This window comes from Diuraphis noxia, unplaced genomic scaffold, assembly GCF_037042655.1.
Source record: "Diuraphis noxia isolate RWA-SAM2 unplaced genomic scaffold, SU_Dnox_SAM2 contig0002, whole genome shotgun sequence".
Taxonomy (NCBI): domain Eukaryota; kingdom Metazoa; phylum Arthropoda; class Insecta; order Hemiptera; family Aphididae; genus Diuraphis; species Diuraphis noxia.
In genome coordinates, this window is record NW_028301712.1 from 78,037,166 (window position 1) to 78,060,631 (window position 23,466).

General features: G+C 30.4%; 1 protein-coding gene across 2 annotated transcripts; it reads left to right on the top strand.

Moving 5' to 3' along the window:
• The first annotated feature begins 2,620 nt into the window (after positions 1-2,620).
• On the top strand, positions 2,621-18,549 carry LOC107166249 (putative chitinase 10). Of its 2 annotated transcripts, none has more exons than XM_015514835.2 (37): positions 2,621-2,735; positions 6,615-6,777; positions 7,100-7,191; positions 7,269-7,433; positions 7,506-7,694; positions 7,753-8,030; positions 8,102-8,407; positions 8,464-8,590; positions 8,666-8,719; positions 8,787-8,969; positions 9,035-9,164; positions 9,221-9,362; positions 9,428-9,655; positions 9,723-9,921; positions 10,305-10,414; positions 10,502-10,724; positions 11,215-11,670; positions 11,736-11,887; positions 11,961-12,165; positions 12,250-12,386; positions 12,447-12,864; positions 12,930-13,109; positions 13,172-13,383; positions 13,469-13,604; positions 13,667-13,809; positions 13,877-14,062; positions 14,124-14,249; positions 14,320-14,455; positions 15,290-15,581; positions 15,652-15,785; positions 15,881-16,092; positions 16,258-16,393; positions 16,481-16,623; positions 16,979-17,164; positions 17,252-17,445; positions 17,544-17,826; positions 17,884-18,549. In XM_015514835.2, exons 1-37 carry the CDS (start codon positions 2,669-2,671, stop codon positions 17,974-17,976), a joined length of 6,816 nt encoding a protein of 2,271 aa, XP_015370321.2. In that variant the 5' UTR covers positions 2,621-2,668; the 3' UTR covers positions 17,977-18,549. The 2 variants fall into 2 exon arrangements, with proteins under 2 accessions (XP_015370321.2, XP_089075688.1); XM_089219562.1 differs by lacking the exon at positions 2,621-2,735 and adding an exon at positions 3,074-3,617.
• The last annotated feature ends 4,917 nt before the right edge of the window (positions 18,550-23,466 follow it).

Sequence of the window (23,466 nt, forward strand, 5' to 3'; positions counted from 1 at the left end):
CTCAAAATAGATAGCTAATATCTTAAAATTACTATAAAATGGTAAACTGGATAAAAAATCTTACTTATAACTTATAAGCCATTATTAAAAATTCACTTGATCATTATTTACATTTACTCATATAACTGAATGATACTTAGTCACTATTATAAATTATAATTACATTTCAGATCTTTTATATTATGATCAACTTTTGAATATTTAATAAAAATGTTACCTACTACGTATTTTTTGTGTAGAATACTGCTTAGATATTTATATTTTTATAGATCGTTATTAGATAACATCGAATACAAAAGCTATTACTATTTAGCGTTAAGTACTAAAATCAATCACTTTTTTAACTGATAAATTAATATTAAATAAAATATATATTTGTTGGAATTTGCAAATTGTATATATTTATGTATGTATAAAAAGATATGTCATGAAATATATTTTTATTTTATCTCATTAATAAAAGTTTATCAATGAATGTTTTATAAGTATAAATATGCGTAAATATTTTATAATATATATAGCCCAGTACAATTTATGCGTGACGGAACGATACAATTTTTACCTATTGTTTTAATTTAATATCCGTATGATGTATAAATATATTATAATTTGATTGAAATTGATATGTTATGTATATATATATTAATTTATTTTTTTATTTTTAACAACTTTTACTTTTAAAGATTTAATTGGCCTTGATAATTAGGTTCCTATTATCGAAAGAAACGCACAATTATTCCACTGTAATATTTAAAATAACTCCAGACTTATTTGTATCATGATCTTTTTTAAACATCCACATCCATCTCCTATTTGATCATAATTCTTTCAAGGTCTAGGATTTGGTCACGCTAATAATTTTGAAAAAAAGTAATGGGTGAATAGTTTCCTGAGAACTCAGATTCGACGTGTTCGATTGCGAGTAAGTACCCAATACAATTTAAACCCATGAGCCACACTCAATTTGATACACATAGAATAATGAATGAAAATATATTAGTCAGTTCATTCAGTTTATATCATATTGTACAAGTCTCGTTTAAATCTAAATAATATAAATCTAAAACGTATATAATACGGTTTTTATAATACGTGCCTAATGCCATCAACCCGATGCATAATTCCTTTCAACATTATAAGCATATTTAGACATGAAGGTATTATGCAGTATAGTGTAATGCCTAAAAAATAACGGACACTCGATAAATATTTGTGTTTCGATTGAATCGATAGAAAATATTTAAAATTGAAAAGTAAAATAATGTGACGAATAATAATATTGTAAAAAATTAAATAAATATCTCAATATTATACAAGCAATAAGTAACAATAAAACGATATTATAAATTATAATGTATTTAAGTCAGTGTTGAAATTCCTCACCTATGATCGTATAAATAAATAGGTACATTACTTTTTAATAATATCTGCCAAAATTAGCTTAGATACATACCATTTATCTGATTTGAATAGGTATGTCTATTCTATTGAATAATAAAACATTCGATTAAAGTGCCAAGATTTTTTTCATGACTTAACATCCGCAAAATCCAAATACATTTTTCATTGTTAAATATTATAATTTAACACCTACCGAATAAACTGAACAGCATATATTATAAGTCATAACTAAGAACTGTCGTCATAATGTTGTCACCAGACAAAACTTAAAGTCTTGGGGCTTAGTCTTACCATTTAAAATACACCAAAATAGTTGCTAAAATATGTATTTGCACTGAAAAATATGAATTTAAGGTGTGTGTGTGGAGATATTATAGAACACTTCATTATTTTCGAAACGTTTGAAATGGAAAAAAAAATGTTCGCACAATTATTTATTATAATATTTAAACTATATTATTATAATCACATTTAAAGCTACATAATAATAGCCTGCACGTTGTCAAATGTAATATGTTTGGTTCAAAACAAGTACATAGATATACATATATATATTTTTAATGCATAATAAATAAATTACCGACGTTGATTTTAAACATAAAAACAGATAAATGTATTATTAATATCCTTGGATTTTAATTTATGGAACATAATACATAATTGCAGCGGTTATTGATTTCATTATTATATGTACCTACAATAAAATTGATTGTATATAATTATGATTAGGCTACTTAGTGTACCTATACGATTTATGGACCGAAAGTATGATATAGAGCCTATATAGGCGATTTGTGTGACGACTGTAGTAGGTATTATAATATGTCGAATGTACCTACCAATATTGTAATAGTTTCGCGCGGTCTTCCGCGACACCAGGCAGTTAAACAAAATATTTTTTCGGAAGGAGACAATCGTTAAGCGGAATCAACGCATCGATCGTTTGGGAAAAATTAGAGCGCGTTGTGAGATTCCGCCGAAGAAGTCCCCGGGCATTGTCGGCGGTCGTCGGACTGCAAACTGATCGCGAACTGCACAGGCCCTTTCCAAAGCCTTCGCGATCAGCCGCTGAGGTTTCGGTCGTGCGCCCGCCAACCCGGCCGAGAACGTATACCCTTTCCGGACGACCTTGAACCGGTCGGTGGTCACACTCCCCTCCGGATGATCGCTCCGGCACGGGGTGGAGACGTCGCTGCCGCCGTCATCGCGGAGGATTGCCGGCATCATTCTATCGCGGTCCGCGCCGTCCACCGGACATATTATTATCATGCCTCGTTGTGTCGTCAACCGCCCAAGCAACCACGGTCGGTCAGCCATCAGCAGCACCGCCTCAGGTATAACACATCATAAGATTGAATATTAATGTATACCGTCCCATAGCGTATAGTTTCGATTAAATATAATATTATTATTAGTATAATAAAATCGTATTCGAAATATTATTAGTATAATCAATAATAATCGTCGTCGTCGTATCGTAAGGTGGTATTGTATACCGTTGATTAGTAATCTATAGTGATGACGCGACGTCATACAGGCCATACAGGCACGCGACGTGAATCCTAAAACATATTATTAATACAATTTTAGAGAAATAAATCCTATACGTTCGCTGATCGGAAAACCCGCGCGAGTGACCGCAGTGATCGACCCGTGCACGCAGGACGCGGTCGTTGTCGCCGTCGTCACGAAAACACATCACTGAACAGAGTAGGATCACAATCGTAAGGATTAATAGAAATAACGACGTTTTCGTCTCTTCAACTGTCACACCATTTCTGGAGTTTTTTTTCCTATGCAAGTATCGTTTAAAATCGATGTTTCCCGCGAAACGATCGTCGCTCGTATAATAATAATATTAATGCATTCGTTTGCCGTTTAACAATTATATAAACACGTACTACAGGATCTGTGGAGCCTCGTGTTAGACGTGCTCACTCAAGGCTCACAGCTCAAATCGTTTTGTTTACTCCCATCCAGATCGCCCGCGGTTCATCCACGGTGATGTATATTAAATATATTATTATACTATATATTGTATTTTTAATCCGTTCGGGATTTAATCCATTTCGGGAGTCAGACGAGTCAGCGACTTCGACTTAGGTAGATGCCTGACCTGTAAGATATTAATAACTATAATCTTGAGCTTTACACGACACGACCACCAGAGCCACTCGGTCAGGTCTTTCTGTCATCCGATGCTATTTTGAATAGAGGTACGTAACATAATTACTATCGATTTAAATCGCATACATATAATTTTTAAACTATTGAATATAGGTATACATAAAATTGATGTCTTGAAATTAATTTGCATGTTTCTTGTTTGTCATTTGTCGTCTTAATGTCTTCGCAGATTTTTTTCATACACACTTATATTGTTTCGTTGTTGGATAAAAATAAAATTTTGTTCAACACCTTAAATAGCAACTCGTAATGATATTATTAAATCCTTACCTCACTCTATATATAAGCTATAAAATGCAATCATAAAATATATCCTCACGTATTTATTTGCAATTATCGTCATTTGTCATCTTAGTGTCTTCAAATTTTTTTTTTACATTTTTACTGTTTCTAGATTAGTATGCTTTTTTACCCTTCATAAGAAAATTTTTCTCGTTTTTTCCACGAAGTTTAATAAGTAATCAAATTGCGTTTTTTATTAATAAAATATTATTTTGTGAAGTAATAATTCAATGTTCATTATTTGTCATCTCGCTGTCTTCATTCATATATTATTTTTAAAATGTTTATTTTATTAATACTTATTTTGTTTTGGAAGATTTCATACATACTATACGCATTCCATGTAAAAAATTAATTCACCAATTTGTACTTCGTACGTAACACTGGTTATTTATTATAACTTTAATAGTTTATGTACTATCTAATATCTTTTGCTAACGGTCAATTACCCATATTAGAATTAAACAATTTCGTGCAAAGTAAAAATTATTTTTAAAACTATAGTTACGTTTATTTGTGTAACAACTTACATTAGTTTATCATATTTTGATAACAACACAAAGAAGATTAAGGCAATGTGAGATTACATACTTTTGATGAATTTCTTATAAATGTTTAGGCGTTAAGCAGTAAATTTAACTATTAACCTATGACTTTATACTCCCTTAATATATTTAAGATTTAAATTTTTACTTATTTACAGATTTACATTTAGCATAATTATTAACTAGTTCAATATTAATATTAAATTATTAAATTTAATAATACACTTTTAATTATATATGATGTAAGTAGATTTAATATTATGTATTTAGTTAATAACTTATTTTGAGATAATTTAAAATATATATTTGTTTTCAGAAGATCAATTTTCAATTAAAATTAAAAAATGTTTTACTTTTTATAATTTCATTGTTAAATATACTTAAATGTGTTCAATTTAATTTTGTGTCTCGTCACATAAAGTATATGGTAGATTTAATTTAAATGTTTTTTTTTTGTTCGAACGGGTTCTACGATAATAGACCGGAAGTTTAAACGCACGTAGATACCTATATTGGTATAAATATATTTTTTTATTAATTTCTCACTTTATAAACTGCTTGAGTTGAAAATAAAAATAATATTATTATTGTCACCGAAATACGGGTATCGTTAAAACTTGAAAACATTATGATCGAGTTAAAAAAAAAAATACATGAATAAACAAAACACTAAAATCATCATCATAGGAATAAGAACTATTCAACGTTCAAAATTATAATATATTGAGGAGTGGTGCCCTTTTATTTGCTATGTTATATACCAAGTTATACAAGAATATAAACAAATTTTTGGTATTGTTCTTACACTATGTAGAAAGGTACGTGAAAAAATCTCTTGGGTATCTGATTGGGTTCGATTGTTTTGCGCATAGTAGCGGTGGCGGTTACTCATCTAGCTGGTGATGACGGTGGCCCGCCAGCCATTATTATTGGCGCACACTGAGCGATTGGGTATTACATCGCCCCGGGGACAAATATCAGCGGCACATCTGTAATTTAATGGTCCAGTTGTAATATTATACTATACGGGCGCGTCTCTGTGCGGTTATGTAGATTTGTCGGCACTCAAATTAAACCAACACATCGGGTCTAATACGAGATGATTACGGAAAATGCCCCCGAGTCATACGGTAGTAGCAGCATAATATTGTGTTTATCTGGTGTAGGTATAATATATTATATTATTGTAATAGTCACCGTCCGAACGTTGCGTTGCCTTGCGTGCTTTATTGCACTTGACCTCTCGCAGTAACTAACCTGTTGTCCATATGCATTAATATACGCGTCTCAGCGTTTGATACATATCGGTATATGGGACGTCTATGGACAATATCGTGTGCAGTGTAGGAAGTGTTGACAGATTACACGACAAAAAGGTATTTACCAACGGTCGTCGGCGGTAAAAACGACTTCGGTAACATTCGTAAAAAAAATTGATCGACCAGAGATACAATGATATATATATAATTGTATCTCTGGTATATGATATATACATTATAATATGATATATTTATGTATATGAAATAAACATTATTTATCGCCACGACCTTGAAATCACTTTGCGCAGTCTAGAAAAAAAAAAAATACAACTAAATCGTTATGTATTTGGAATTCGGATCGAGAATAAAATAATATATCGTGATTTTAAACTTTTGTTCTAATAAAAATAAAATTAGGTAAAACTAATTTTCATTAGCGACGATCAGGCCTAATGGTGTCTTACTTAAGTCATTAATTTGGGGTGAAAAATTTGATTACTTAATTTTAGACAGGTAGCGCGCAAAAATTACATAACATATTAAAAGTATTAAACTAATGGAATCGATTTGTAACGTAAGAGTTCGTGAGGGTCGTGAAACCACTTTTTCTAATGAAGAATCGAATAATCCTTAATTCTATGGGTCAACGTATTTACATACTCTGCACGAATATTGAACAATAAGACCGTCACTAATGTGTTATTGCTGTTTTTTTTTTTTTTTTTATAGATAAATAGTGATTTTTTATAGAATACAGACATTATTTTTTTTTTTTTTATAATTATTAGACTTTTTGAACGAAGGTCTATATAGAACATATTATTATTATATTTTGTTTGTATTACGGTAAAATTTAAAAATGATGCAACGTGATGCGTTTTGTTCATAAAACATATATGCAAGCACGTGCAATGACGTCTATTTAAATTAATATTTTCAGCCATGAGGATCATCGGTGTTTTGTTTACCGTTATCCTTTTTATCGTACAAACACGAGGTTTGACGTATATAGATAAAGATGAATCATCCGATAATCGCAACAGGGAATTCAATATTTTACCAAGCAGGGCGGCTATTGAACGAGTGCCTCATCAGTTCGAAAGGTAATGTTTATAAAACCAAATAATCAAAACTTGTTCATTATTATATATAATATCTATATTTTAATTACTCTAAAAACCAATTTCGTGACGTTATTTTAAAAGTTTCTTATGTTCAACATAATAGAAATTCAAATTGATTACTCATAATTAAAATACATAATATTATACATATTTTAATTTGATTCTAAAATGTATTTATTTAACATCTCAATTTACATATTCATATACGAATACAAATTATATTTCAGAATATAGTTCTATTTTCAACTGAAATTATAACCATTAAAATAATGCAATAAATTAATATTGTATGTGTCCTCAGATACAAAATCCACGTTCCTGTTCGTGATGCTGTTGAAAAACTACCATCAAAAAAAGATCCATCACCCTCAAAATATAGATTAGCGTCTGGAAGTAATGTTTTATTTTTAAATATAAAAATAGTTTTATAGTTTTTTGTTTTTTTTTTTTATCATAAATGAAATTTCTAGCTGCAAATGTTTTTTGTCATCTTGACTCTACACAATACCATAAAAACCAAATTCCACAAAACTTGGAAAAAATCATTTTGTCTTCATGTACCCATATATTGTTCAGTTCTGCAGACACAAATTTTGACACTATTGCTAACAATTGGTATTCCAGTCAATCAAATGGTATAAACATTGAAATGAAAATTCTGTACATATTGTTCAATTTTTATCGATTAATATTTTACTAATTTTCAGGCACGTTTGCTTCAATCGCACATTTAAAAAAGAAAAACCCTTCGACAAAAATATTATTACTAATCAACGAAATTTTACCCGAAAGTGTATTGTTTTCGAAGAGAGATTTTATCATTTCGGTCTCGGAAGTTTTGAAAACTAGTGGATTTGATGGACTAGTTTTATCTGATATTACACCAACAACTTATAGTAATAAATTTTTATAATAATTTTAAGTTTTCAGTTTTATTATTGAATACATTTTTAGACGAGTTTGGTGAAGATGAAAACACTAAAGAAGAATTTCCACTGTTGATTGAAGAATTGGCTAGTGTGCTAAAACCAAGAGGATGGTCATTATCACTAATTGTACCACCACTAGATCAAACGTCAAGACATTTTGACACTAAAAGAATTATTCTAAATTTAGATTTTATTATTCTCAAGAGTTTTGATTTTCGACAAGACGATGAAAAAATTATTGGTCATCACGCTCCACTATACAGTGCAGTAGATAGGGATCCATCATCAAAGTATCGCAATGTGGTAAATATTTTTAACATTTTGAAATTTTTTATTTATTTGAACAACATGTAATATAAATTTGAATTTTCTAGGATCATATGGTGAAGCAATGGATACATAATGGTGCAGATCCAAATCAGATTATAGTTGGTGTAGCATTATTCGGTAGAAGTTTTAGATTAGCTGACCCTAAAAATTTCCAACCGGGTTCTCGGACCAACGGTGATGGATATGCTGGTAGATGGACTAAAACGTCTGGATTCCTATCGTATTATGAAGTATGCGATCGTACAAAAAAGGACGATTGGAGACAGTATTCGGACAAATCTGGTTCCCCATTTGTTGTTAGAAAAGATCAATGGATCAGTTATGAGAACCATCATAGTTTAACAAGAAAAGTAAATTAAATTAAATGTTTAAAGTTTAATTTAATAATATAATTATTGTATTTTAGCTTGAATATATAGAAAAGTTATCATTAGGAGGCATAATGTTATGGTCATTAGATTCAGATGATTATAATGGACTTTGTGGCACTCCTTGGCCACTTGTAACCACAGTTAAGACATATATAAGTAATAGTAAGTTTGAATACTGTAAAAATATTTGTATACTTACTATCAAATTTAATTGTTTTTTTTGTAATATTTTTAAAGTTAATAAAAAAAATTCAATGGCAAACAGTCTACGAGAAACACCGTTACAATTTGGTAAGTATAATCATTATCAGACTAAAATATTTTTGATTTTAGTATGTAATAGATAATTTATTTTTAGATTTAAACAAAAGAGTGGTATGTTACTTTGCTAGCTGGTCATGGTATCGTTATGGAGAAGGAAAATTTGCTCCGGAGTATATAGACAAAGGTCTATGTACACATGTAGTTTATGCATTTGCTTCTCTAGACCCCAATGATTTAACAATAACATCGGGCAATGAATGGGAAGATTTTGAGAACAGTAATAATCGATTAATAATAAAAAATTATGTTAAGTATAAAGTTATAAATATTTTAAACTTTTAGAGTTTTACGAAAGATTGGTGTCCAATTCAAAGTCTGGAGATATCAAAGTTATGATCTCAATGGGAGGATGGACCGACTCAGCCGGTGATAAGTATTCAAAATTAATTAGCAGTGGAACTACCAGGAGAAGGTAAATTTTCAGAAACGTATGGTAAAAAAGATAAAAACTAATTTATTTTATTACAGTTTTGTAAATTCTGCTGTTGCATTTTTAAGAAAATATAATTTTAACGGTCTTCATCTAGACTGGAATTATCCTGTGTGTTGGCAAGCCGATTGCACGCAAGGTCCATCTTCGGACAAAACAAATTTTGTTAAACTAATACAAGTACTGTCGTTGCTTATATAAAATAAAATACCTAGGTCAATATTTAATCGATTTTGATGTTATAGGAACTTAAATCTGAATTCAATAAACAAGACCCACCGTTTGAATTATCAGCTGCAATCTCTGGTTACGAAGAAATTATTAAAGAAGCTTATGATTTCCCAAGTTTAAGTGAATACTTAGATTTTATGTCTATAATGACATATGATTATCATGGCTCCTGGGAAAATGTCACTGGACACGTGAGTCCGGCTTATTATAAAGACAGTGACGAATTCCCTAAGTACAATATGGTATGTTAATAGAAAAATAACATAAATTTTCATAGTTTCAATTAACAATTTTTTTTCATACATATAGGATTCCACCATTGAATTAGTACGGAAATTGGGCGCAGATCCGTCAAAGATCGTAGTTGGTCTCCCATTTTATGGTCAGACGTATACATTGTCATCGAATTCAGAACACGGGCTTGGTGACCCAGCCAAAGGATCAGGATATCCTGGTGAATATACACAGCAACCTGGAATGTTGGCGTACTACGAAATTTGTAATAGAGGTACAATCTTTTCAAATTAGACTTATACAACATTTTTTATATCACATACCATGTGATTGATTTATTTCATTGATGATACTTAAATTAAATGTTTAAATAAGGGTATATTATGTTCAATGTACAACTTATTCTTACTAAGAATTTCTTAGGCTAATTTAAAATCATATTTATGAATATTATTTTTTTAACTCAATTAATTATTAATGTTATTAATATAAAATCTTTATTAATACAAAATTTGAAATTTATAATATTATTAATTTTACTATAAATTAGTTGTATTTTTGGTAAAAAAAAACAAATGGTTATTCAGTAGTTTGTATCATATTATATATTGATATATTTATCAATATATTATTTAGTATTCTAAATGTATATTTTAGTTGCTAACGAAAAATGGCAAGTATCAAGAGATAAAAAAGGATTTGATCCATATGCGTATAGTGGAAATCAATGGGTCAGCTACGATGACGAGATATCAATTAAATTAAAGGTACCTACAACACAATTAAAATGATAAAATATTTTATCTTTTAAGTAAGAAAATTGTATAATTTTATTATAAATCATTTGATTTTAGTCCGAATATATAGTGAATCAAGAACTTGGAGGAGCTATGGTTTGGACTATTGATTTAGATGACTTTAACAATATATGCTGTAAAGGTTCTTATCCACTACTTACAAAAGTTAACGAAGTATTTAAAAGAATTCCAACTAAATCGTCAAATTTGATATGTAATAAACCAGATTATCCAAATACACCAATTTATCAAATTCCTACAACTACCGAAGAAGGGCAAGGTTTGTATTTTATATTTGAAATTAGAACGAAATAAAATATTATAGTCCCGATAGAAATCTATAATCCGTATTATGTAGCTATAAATAATAAGCTTTTCCTGTTAAAATATACCGAATGATGAATGATACAAATACGTTTTTTTAATGGTGCCACTTCAATGTCACTATCGACAGCTTCTACTATAATATTATATAATATTTAAATATTAACATACGTCATACACAATGAATAAAAATAAAAATATAATTATACTCCTATAAACTAATCATTTAAATACGTATAGTTTTAAATATTATATAGCTTAATTAATTTAAAACAATATACAGATTAATGTCAGTCTGCACAATTATTTATAAAATATCGAAAATCATGGTATGGGTTTATTATTTATTAGTAAGCAGTATATATTATATAATTTGTTTAAAATTCAATAATTTATAACTACAATTAATTCCTATTAATAATGATATATGTTATGATTACCTATAGGTTATTGGGAAGAACAATCTTCATCAACAGTATCAACAACACAACCTACTAGACCGACAACCATATCGACAACACAACAACCTACTAGACCAACAACGCAATATACAACTAAACCACAAACCCGACCTTCAACAACAACAACAACAACAACCCCTCCGACCACCTCTACTACAACCACGACTGAACCTACTATTGATGAAGTAATCGCAATTGAACAACAGACAACTCATAAACCATCTGTAAATCGTCCATGGTGGTCCGAGTACCATACTCAAAGACCAGAACAACAAGAATTGTGCAAACCAGGAACGTACCAATCTTCTAAAGATAGTTGTCAGAACTATTATCAATGTAAAAACGGACGTTATAGGAAATATGCTTGTAAAGAAGGGTTTCTGTGGAATAGAAATGCCAATAAATGCGATTCGTTAAGAAATGTTGACTGCAATGAACCCAGTGAGTTTTTAGCTTTCATAGCTATTACTAAAATATGTTAAAATAAATATTAAAATAATTTACAGCCAATTCTCAAATTTCCGAAGTAACTACAACAACAACTACGACACGAAAACCTGTCACTGCATCAAGACCTACAACAGTTCGACCAACCCCTACGTGGCGACCAACGACAACAACAGTAAGACCGATGACTACATGGAGACCAACAACAACTGTAATTCATAACATAGAAAGAATTTTAAAATTTTGATTTCCAAAATACTGATTTTGTTTTGTGTATATTAAAGACAAAAAAATATAGGAATTGCATTGAAGGCGAATATGTCGCCGCTATTGGTGACTGTACTTCATACTTTGTGTGTTCCTACGGTTATTTCGTGAGACAGTTTTGTTCAGCTGGATTAGCTTGGAACGATCAAAAGAAAATATGTGACTGGAAATACAATGTCTATTGCAACTACCAACGTTCAAATAGCATATTTACGTTCACCAGTAATAATACCAAAAATTATAATTGTATTAGTTTTATAACTACAGAATAATCATTAAGTTTTTTTTTATTTTCCGTTACTCTAGGTATGTTAGTAAAATCTCCGGTGGAATGTCAAGAAGGTGAATTCGCACCTCATCCAGGAGATTGCAATAAATATTTACAATGTTTATGGGGGAAGTTTAAAGTTAACTCATGTCCTGCTGGTCTCTATTGGAATAATGTGAGATTTAAATTAAATAATAATCATGCTTACATTTTAATAATTTTATTTTGTGTACAGAGGTTTAGGCTTTGTGACTGGCCAATGAATTCTGGGTGTATGCCTTCTCAAGAAATTAACACTTACCCGACCGAAGGGCCAGAAATTCCATCATCGCCCAGTCAACCGTCGAGTACTGTACCAATCACGAAGCCAACTACTTCGAAACCAATAATAACAAAGCCAACGACTTTGAAACCAACCACACATAAACCAGCCACTTTGAAACCAACCACACATAAGCCAACCACTTTGAAACCAACCACACAAAAGCCAACTACTTCTACAACTACTACTACAGAATCAACTACAGAAGAGAACTATATTCCATGGAAGCCAACAACTGTAGCTCCTACTACAGAAGATCCGTGGGCATGGAAACCTACCACTACAACTGCCGCAACTCTCCCAACAACCCAATCGAACTATCATTTGACGGGTAACTTAATAAGGCAAAAATTAAACCTTTTAACGCTTATGACACAATTTTATTTAACCTTGTAGGACAATATAAAGTTGTATGTTATTTCACCAACTGGGCATGGTACCGACCTTCACCAGGTAAATTTTTCCCAGAAGACACGGATCCAAATCTCTGCACTCATGTAGTATATGGTTTTGCAACTCTAGATTACACAGATCTTGTTATTAGAGTATTCGATTCGTGGGCAGACATTGATAATGGTACGCGTGAAGTTAAGGATTGATTAAATCAAAAAATGTTTAACAGCAATTCCGTTTTTTAGGTTTTTATGAACGAGTAGTGGCACTCAAACGACGTGGAGTCAAAGTATCTATTGGTTTAGGCGGATGGAATGATTCGGCGGGTGATAAATACAGTCGTTTGGTTAATAATCGTTCCAGTCGCAAAAAGTTTATTAACAATGTACTCGATTTTATGTACAAATATGGCTTTGAAGGTCTTGATGTAGATTGGGAATATCCCAAATGTTGGCAGGTAATAAATATATAATACTATTATATTATGTGTTTTTAAGTTATTTTTCTTTTTATTAATAATAACTGGAACTAATTAAATACAGACCAATTGTGACCAAGGCCCAGATTCTGACAAAAACGCATTCTCCAATTTTTTGATTGAGCTCAAACAAGCTTTTAAACCACATGGATACTTATTATCTGCTGCTGTTTCTCCTAGTAAAGTTGTAATAGATTCGGGTAAATAAATTTATTTGTTTTTTTTTTCTTAAATCATTGTATTAAACATACAATTATTTTAGGTTATGATGTGCCCATATTAAACCAATACTTAGATTGGATTGGTGTAATGACTTATGATTATCATGGACAATGGGATAAGAAAACTGGTCATGTTGCACCAATATATCATCATCCAGAAGACGACATTGAGTATTTCAACTTGGTAAGTTAAACAATATAATTTTATAGTAAAAATAAATTATCTTATATAAATAAATTATTTTTTTAAGAACTATACTATCCATTATTGGATCGAGAAGGGCGCAAGCAGTAGGAAAATTGTTCTTGGGTTTCCATTGTACGGCCAATCGTTCACTTTATCTAATCCAAAGGTGCACGGTTTAAACGCACCTTCGTCTGGCGCAGGAGAAGCAGGTCCATTCACCCGATCTGCTGGGTTCATTGCTTACTATGAAGTATGCCCTTTAAACTTTGAAGTTTTAAATAAATTGTTTATAAAATGATATTGTGATGTAGATTTGTCGTAAACTTGCCTCCGAGCAATGGACTATTGTTCAAGACCCACAAAATAGAATGGGCCCATATGCATATAAGGGTAACCAATGGGTAGGATTCGATGATGTAAAAACAGTAGCACAAAAGGTAAATGATTAATTCACAAAGATTGAATACCCAATAACGTTTTATATATAATATATATGTCTAATTTTAGGCAGAGTATGTGAAATCTATGAATTTGGGAGGCGCTATGATTTGGGCTTTAGATTTGGATGATTATCGAAACTTATGTGGCCAGGGAAATTATCCACTACTCAGCACTATCATGAAAACATTAGGTCAAAAACACGGTAAGAGTATATGAATTATTTAATATTTTGATAGTACTAGAAGTATTAGAAAACGGTATTGTATAAAAACAATTTTTTATATATTTTTTTGAGCATATTAATTGTAGCATAGTAATAAATGTGTGCATTTAATAATACTCTATAGTATTGTAAAGATTACTAAAAAAATAAATTTCAACTTCAGGTAGGATAATAATAAACTATATAAGCTACATTACTTTTTTAAACAAGTCATTATAACATTTTATAACTTCAGTAACACTATTTATTCGGAATATTCATCAATCATCTGTGCATACAATATATATGTATTTATTTAACTATATGGAGTTACGTCTTGTTATTTTTACATAATAAATAACACTTAACACGATCATACTATTATGCTCGATGAAAGTTGAAATCGCAATTCACAAAACTAATACTAAAGAAATATAGTCGGACAGTCGGTACAACAATGAACAACTTAAAAATAACATTTAATATTCAATACCATTGATAATAATTTATAAGTATTTAGAATTAAATTTAAATACTTGCTTATTAAATAATTTTAAATGAAATTTATACTATGTAAGTATAATACAAATCAACAGCATTATTTAAGTTGTTCTGAGTTTCCAATCAATATGGGTATTATATATTAATATTGTCGTCGTAGGGTTACGACAATGTCATATTTAACCGTATTTTTTACACCCGATAAAATCCGATGTCGATTTCCACGGTAGGTTCACGTCATAATAATATATAATATGTTCTTAACATTTAAAATAATACAGCGATGAAACAATGATTTTTATTATGAAAACTTTTTTCTTTGTTCATAAACAGGTCACCCGCAAACAACTCCGATGATACCTGTGACAAGTAAACCAACGACATCCGTGACCACGACATTAGCACCGCACTACAACATTTCTACCACCGAAGTGTCTACGACTACACTTTTACCGACTAGACCTACAAAACCGTCGTACACGAAGCCAACGACGACAAAGCCGACGACGACGACTACTACTACTACGACAACTACAACACAGAAACCAACGACGACCACCGAGAAACCTCCGTCTGAGGGATACTTTAAAGTCGTTTGTTATTTCACCAATTGGGCGTGGTACAGGTTCGTGATGATTATTGAAACGCTTAACAGTTGTGATATGTCCGTTGATCGATTTCGTTTGGAATTTCAGGCATAGCGGTGGAAAATATTTACCCAGCGATATCGACCCGTCGCTCTGCACACACATCATCTACGGGTTCGCAGTGTTGGACAACGAAGATTTGGTCATCAGGGCGCACGACACTTGGGCGGATTTCGACAACTGTACGTTTTCGGCCGCGACCGCGTCGTGACAGGGGCGCGGGAGGTTGCGGCGATGCGATTGATTATTATTTATTTGTTTTCACGTGCGTTTGCAGTTTTTTACCGCAAAGTGACAGCGCTCAAGAAATTCGGCGTCAAGGTGCTGTTGGCGATCGGAGGTTGGAACGATTCGGCCGGCAGCAAATACAGCGCGCTGGTCAACAACCCGTCGGCGAGACGCAAGTTTGTGGAACACGTAGTCGGCTATTTGAAGCAAAATGATTTCGACGGACTAGATTTCGATTGGGAGTATCCAAAGTGCTGGCAGGTAATGATATAAATCGACGAGGCCCATAATATAGACAATATTAGACGCATTATGGCCAGTCGTGGTTTGTCCGCAGGGTTCATAATAATATACCTAATATATTATCACTATTAACTTTTATCGTTGATGTGCACCGTAATGTCCTATTATAATAAATATGAACAGGTCGACTGCAAGAGGGGCCCGAAAAGTGACAAGGTAGGGTTCTCGAGACTATTGTTGGAACTGCGAGAAGCGTTCAACAAAGAAGGTTTCCTATTGTCGGCGGCCGTGTCGCCCAACAAAGTTGTAATAGACGCGGGTAAGTGAACAATAGCGATATCGCAAATGTGTACAATACCCACGTGACTTGTCTTGGTGTCTTATTCGTTTGTTTTCATATAATTAGGTTACGATGTGCCACTACTCTCGGCGACGTTGGACTGGATATCTGTGATGGCGTACGACTACCACGGGCAATGGGATAAAAAGACTGGGCACGTGGCGCCTATGTATTCTCACCCCGACGATTTTGACATGACCTACAACGCCGTAATTATACAATTGTCATGCATTTGATTTAGGGCTCTGCGTACCGTTACGAATATAAAAATACGACTTCTATAAAAAATATTAAACAATTCTAAATATAGTTGGTACCGAATAACGATTAATTGCATATGAAGATAATATATTTTGCAGTTTTACGCTCTTAGCCTCAAAAATTCAGAATTTCGTATTATATGCACTTTGGCCTATGATGTATAATGTTATTAAATCAAATCAAATCTTCTTAGCTATATGAAAAGTAGCGAAAAAACTATTCACCAAATATTCGAATTCATTAATTTAACAGCCCATAACACACCATATATATGCAATATATATTATAAAACTTTTTTTCCAGAACTTCACGTTGTACTATTGGGTGGATCAAGGCGCTGATCCTCGTAAACTAATAATGGGTATGCCCACTTACGGTCAGTCGTTCTCGTTGGCTTCCAGTAAAAACAACGGATTGAATGCACCGGCCTACGGTGGAGGTGAGGCTGGTGACGCGACCAGATCTCGAGGATTTTTGTCCTACTACGAAGTAAGTGCTCGGCCATAATTATGCAGATTACGAGGTGCATTACCTTCACGGGGGACTTGAGTTTTCACACGTCCGTCGGGTTTTCAGATCTGCCACAAAGTGTTGAAACGCGATTGGCAACTGGTCCAAGACCCGCTGGGCAGGATGGGCCCGTACGCCTTCAGTGGCAACCAATGGGTGTCGTTCGACGACCAGGACATGATCAGATTCAAATCCGAATTCGTCGTACGCAATGATCTCGGCGGCGCAATGATATGGGCTTTGGACTTGGACGATTTCAAGTGAGTGAAAAAGACATTTCCGTCCGGAAATAGTACGCGTGTATAGGCAACGACCAATTTGTTGGTGTATATTGTGTGACACAACGGATTGATTTTAGAAACGTCTGTGGCTGTGAAACGTATCCAATGCTGAAGACCATCAACAGAGTGCTAGGTAGGTTACCGGGTCCGGGACCAGACTGCTATTTGGACCAAGAACGAAATGACTTGGACGGGATCGTCATCGATAACAGTGACATCGGATACGAAGAGGAACAGGGCAGAGGACAGTGCACAGAACCACTTTTGAAAGGGCACGGGACGGACTGTAACAAATACGTGATTTGTGAATTTGGATCGTTGCTCGAACAGTCTTGTCCGTCCAATCTGTACTTTAACAAGGTAAAGAAAAAAAATGTTTATAATTAAGGCTCTGTTAAATCGGTGAATCACTTTCAGATGAACATGTTGTGCGATTGGCCCGAGAACGTTAACTGCACCCAAAACAAGCGTGTTTCATCTTCTCACAGACAGCTGCGACTATTACATTGACGAATCTCGAACTAGCACACATCGGTTAATTTAGGTTTACGATTTGAAATACGACGATTATTATGATATTAAACCTAAGTCTAATTTCAGTACACTATACAATTAAACTCTACGTGCTGCCCCTCCGTGACCTGTGTCCTTAGTCCGTTTCGTTATAGCAAACAATCTTAAAATACGTATTATTGTGACACGGACCAATGAGACAAGTCGCGTGTTTGTATTTAATCTAAAACCAAAATTATTGTAAATAATTATGTTGTATGAATAATTTTATTTTTATTAAAGTACAACAAAAAAATACACGATTAACGATAATCAAAATTATGAAATGTAGGTTGGTATATTATAAAAATTAAAAACTCATCTCAAATTTACACAACCTTATTTAAAACTCGTCGAGTTATTATTATTAATGTTATATTTCTGTTTTATATCAACTCTGAGTTCGAATACGATTTAACATCGGTTCTATCTTTTGGGTCCTGACGTATTGTTATAATCAAATTTATAATAATTATATTCCTTTATACAGTGATAATAATTATTGTATGTAATATAGTACTACCACCATAATGATTTGTGTGTAATTTATACCTCAATACCTCTATTCAATTTAGATATGTTTTATACTTTAAACAATATTATTTTTCTCATAAATATTAATATCATATAATTATGTCTAATATTTATTAGCACTTTTTCACAGTTCTCAAACTTAAATAGTAATTATAAATTACGATTACTACAAAACATTATGTACACCTAATAAGTAATTACTCGGAATTTATATTTATTGATAAGTGATAAGTGATAAACTGATAACTAAAAAGACTTTATACAGGTCGCATTGAACTCTGATTTTAAAAACTCTATTTCCATTGATTTTATTCAAGTAAAATTCTAAATCTAAATAATTAAAAAACTATTAGAATTTTTTAAGTGTTTTCTTTACATTATATTTAAATAGTTAATTCAAGTTCAGAACTCAATGCCACATGAATAAAGTTTTCCTCGTTCAGATAAAAAAAATTCACAAAATCTTGCTATTTTATTAAGTGAGAAGTGATCTTTCTTCCTGTAAAGTAAATTTAGATTTTTAAATTGGTTTGTTTGATTTATCCATATAGTGTATTGTACTGCACTGTGTCATATAACTAGAAATAACCTAAATTATTGTGCATTAAAAAATAGCCAGTTTCCAACAGCTTCGCAATGAAATCAAAATTGAGTATTAAAGATTTTTTGAATAAAAATGACATAGTCGTAACGTACAAATATATAACGCAATCGTTAAAGTAAAATGTTTAAATATTGCTAAGCGTTATCTTACAACTATAGCTAATAATTTTCCTTGTTTGATTATCATTATTTACTAACGGCTATGCCTGAGCAACGTTTAACATAGGCAAATTACAATACAAGAACGTTATTTTAAATGCAGTATCAATTTTTCTTAAGTGTTAAACAAATAATAATGTAATTAAACTTAATCAATTCATAATTAAATAAATATTTAAATATTTAAATACTGTAATACCAATTTTACTAAGAAATAATTTCAATGGATCATTAAATTAATCAAAATAATTATAAAAGCTACCTATAATAAGTTATCACAAAAATAATTTTAATTATGAACTGCATACGCAAACAATTTGATTGTCTATACATTTTATATGATAATATAGTTATGAATGATTTTCATTTGTAATCATTTGTATGCTATCTTTTTTGTGAACAATTTTAAATGATTAAACGCTTTTAATTTATTTATTTTATAAAATATTATCACAATCATAATAGCTTTTATTATTATAACTATTAGATACTATTCCTAAAAAAAAATTAAACTAGTTAAAAATAATTATCAGATTGCTATATAATATATTGCATTAATATATTAATTAGCCTTGTGACCCTAGTAGGTACCATCAAAATGTATATAAATTAAACTATATAAAATAATTATTTGATCTAAATAACTATATTTTGTTCGACAAGTTATATTATTAACTGCCTATTGATTTCAAAAAAACATTAACTACTTCGTTAAATTTTTTGAATGCATGCTAAATCTTGAAGTTTACCTTAAGACTAGCCAGTTGGTCGATTCCTTAATATGATCATGACATTCAAAAGTCTTTTTAGATTACATATAAATATAAATTTATATTCTTATCGAGATTGCCCATTTTGCCACTGAGATGAGGTAGGATTTTTTTTTATTATTATTATTAACTAGGTATACATTTATACGCAATTGATTAAAACATTAAAATACGTGGTTTATTGATATTTCCATTATCTTATGTTCTTATTTTAATTTTAATTTACACAATAATCGCCTAATGGCCAGGGCCATATTTAGGAATTTGGCACCAAGGGGCAACAAAAATAAAATACGCATCATTAATCATTATACAAAATACAAATTTAAATTATAAAAAAATTAGCCGCTCGGGGCAACAGTACCATGTAGCTCCCCCCTAAATACGGCCTTGCTAATGGCTATGGATTTATACTATTAACAATTACAAATAGGAACAAAGACATAATTAAAACAAAAAAGAAGGAAGAACTAAAGAAAATCAATGTAATCTCTCATCATCCAGGTCAAAGGTGCATTTTTCGATAAGTTATTCTAACATGAAGACAAATAAAAAATTCCCTGTAATCTGGTTTTATTAAGTTCCCAAATACTGAATCGTTCTAGAAGGAGTAAAGTATCTATTCAACTTTTTAGTAGTCCCCTAATAAAGAGTGTTCCAAAACTCTTAACTACTCAATACTCATTTATTCAATTGAAAAAGATTCTTCACAACGGACGCATAGTAATGGGTAACTGGATTCCTGCAAAGCTGAGAAACAAATCAAATTAATCCTCCAGGTGACGGATGCTTTGTAGAGAGCATTCATACCATACAAAAAAATTATGGTTCTCACTTAGTTCTCATTTAGTTTTTGCATTATAATACATTTATTAATACTAACTAACTATTTATCCCAACTAATGGATAATTATAAAATATATTTATTATGTTATAAATAGTATGTTTTTAAAGTTATAGCAATCATGCAAATTAATATTTTATTTATTATTACCATAGTGTTTGTCTTATCCATTCTAATTCTAAGTCATAGCCTGGATGATTTTGTTCTACCTTCTTTCGAATAGGTGCTGGTAATATTACTCAACTATTGGTTGTGTATTTTACCCTTTTTAATATTATTTTAAGGTATATATCCGTTAAAATCATTTTTATCTATATATTAAAGAAATATTAGGAATTATAATTAGATAGAACTGATTCCTAATAACAAGTACACAAATCAACTTATTCAAAATTCGTTTTTTATTTACTTAATGCATTTTATAAAAATAGTAATCAAATAATTTTCAAAACTATACTCTATTATACTCAATATATATTAGCATTGATTATAAATACTATATTACTATAATAGTATTTATAATCAATTATATTAGTTTATGTGAATTTGTTAATTATATTCAATTTATTTTTCCATCACTCATTAAAAATTAAAATAAATAAAGGAATTTAATATTATATGCATTAAACGAATAATCGTGCGTATTTCCAATTTATTTCAGTTGTTTATTCTATGGATCTTACCTATAATAAAAAATACTTAAAACAAAATAAAAATAATAATAATAATAATAATAATATGAAATAATCATACTCATCTTGATAATAATATATAGCTTAAAATACCATAATTTATATTATATTTATATACATTATATGATTTTGTTGTTTAGGTCAATGAAATTTTCTTTGCTTACTTCCGTATTTTTCAATCAATATAATTTTATACAATCATGCAAGTTACTCAATTCGGGATTTAAGTTATGTGTGTAATAGGCACATCAGTGTATTATAATAAGTTACCTATCATGAATTTATATAAATAATAATATTAATTGAAGACTATTGATTAATTTGTTGTGGGTTTTTTATTTATTTATTTTATTTCACTTACCTGACATGATTATTAATATTATGTAAATGTAATTAATATATAATTATTACTATGAATTTATAGCCGTAATAGACCGATTATGTTGGATATTATATTATATTACATATTATTATAACATAGATTAAAATAATGTCCATTAGTACGTTGGTTAATTATTATAATCTATACAAAATATGTGTAGACAAATAGTAATATATTATATTAAAATACTAATGTAGGTACTTACTGCATGTGTGGTGTGTATAATTTGTTTTAAAAAAAAAAAACTTTTGGTTTAATATCAAAATAAATAGTTCCTGTATAAATCTTTGAGATTTGCGCGATACTGGCAATTGGCTTACGGATTCCGTCGTCAATACAAATACAGATTTCAGATTGCTATTTACGATTTTCATCAATGAATACATTTTCAAAACGTTCGCCATTATAAACAAATTGGAGCGTATTGATATGTATAATTACACAGAGCTTCCAGGCTTTATAATAATGTTATACACAACAAAAAAACAATGTACATTCTTTTTTCTTTTTAATTGAAGATTAAGGCTTCGACATCGTGAATTATTTGCTACTCATTGAATTTTACATATTATATTACCTAAAAATTAAGTGTTACATTGTAGAATGTTTGGAAGAGCTTGCTCTAAATTAGTGTTGTGATTGTATTCTATACAAGACGTACATTACCCCCCCCCCAAATCTGAATTTTGAAATTTTTTGGCGCCAATTATTAGTACTCAATTTCTGTAAATTCCTAAACAGCTTTTTATAATTCCTGCTTTGATAGATTTCTCGGAAAATCGATTTTTCCCTGGTTGAAAATTTAAGAATTTTGTAAATTCAAAAAATTTGATGTCAACGTAGTATAGAAAAAAATATAAGTATTGAAGTATGACTAATAATTCAAACGATATTATAAGTTTTTTTATTTTTATAATTATTAAATCTACCTAATGAATTATCAGTGGTAGACTTACATGGACCATAATTTAATATTTATAGCCTAAAATTTCAATTCTAAAAAAATAATTGTGACTAGGTAGGCACTGATCAAATTTTATTTCTGTAAGAAAAACTTATGAGGAACCTTGCATAACATTTTCAAGCTATTTTATCCATAAAAAATCATCATCAAAACTAGACCATATTCAAATAAATTTGAATTCATTAAAATTTTGTTAAAAATATCTTAAATTAAAAAATCCAAAATTAACAATATATTATGAATAAAATCTAAATTGATAAAAAAAACATGTTGAGTTAATAATCAAAATTAAAAATATCATAAATTAAAAAATATATGTTGATAATACAAAAACGTGTTGAAAAAAAATCTAAAATGATGAAAAATAAAAAAATAAAAATATGTTGGATAAAATATCTAAAATTAAAAAAATAAAAATATTTGTTTTTAATATATATATTAATGAACTATTAAAACAAAACTTAATAGAATAAAAAAAAAACTAAATTTATAAAATTAAA

Excerpts from the sequence above, each read along its gene's own strand:
- LOC107166249 (XM_015514835.2), top strand. The coding sequence starts at position 2,669 with ATGCCTCGTTGTGTCGTCAACCGCCCAAGCAACCACGGTCGGTCAGCC. Across the intron at positions 6,778-7,099 it reads GTGCCTCATCAGTTCGAAAG|ATACAAAATCCACGTTCCTG; the intron begins GTAATGTTTATA and ends ATGTGTCCTCAG. Across the intron at positions 9,922-10,304 it reads CTACGAAATTTGTAATAGAG|TTGCTAACGAAAAATGGCAA; the intron begins GTACAATCTTTT and ends TGTATATTTTAG.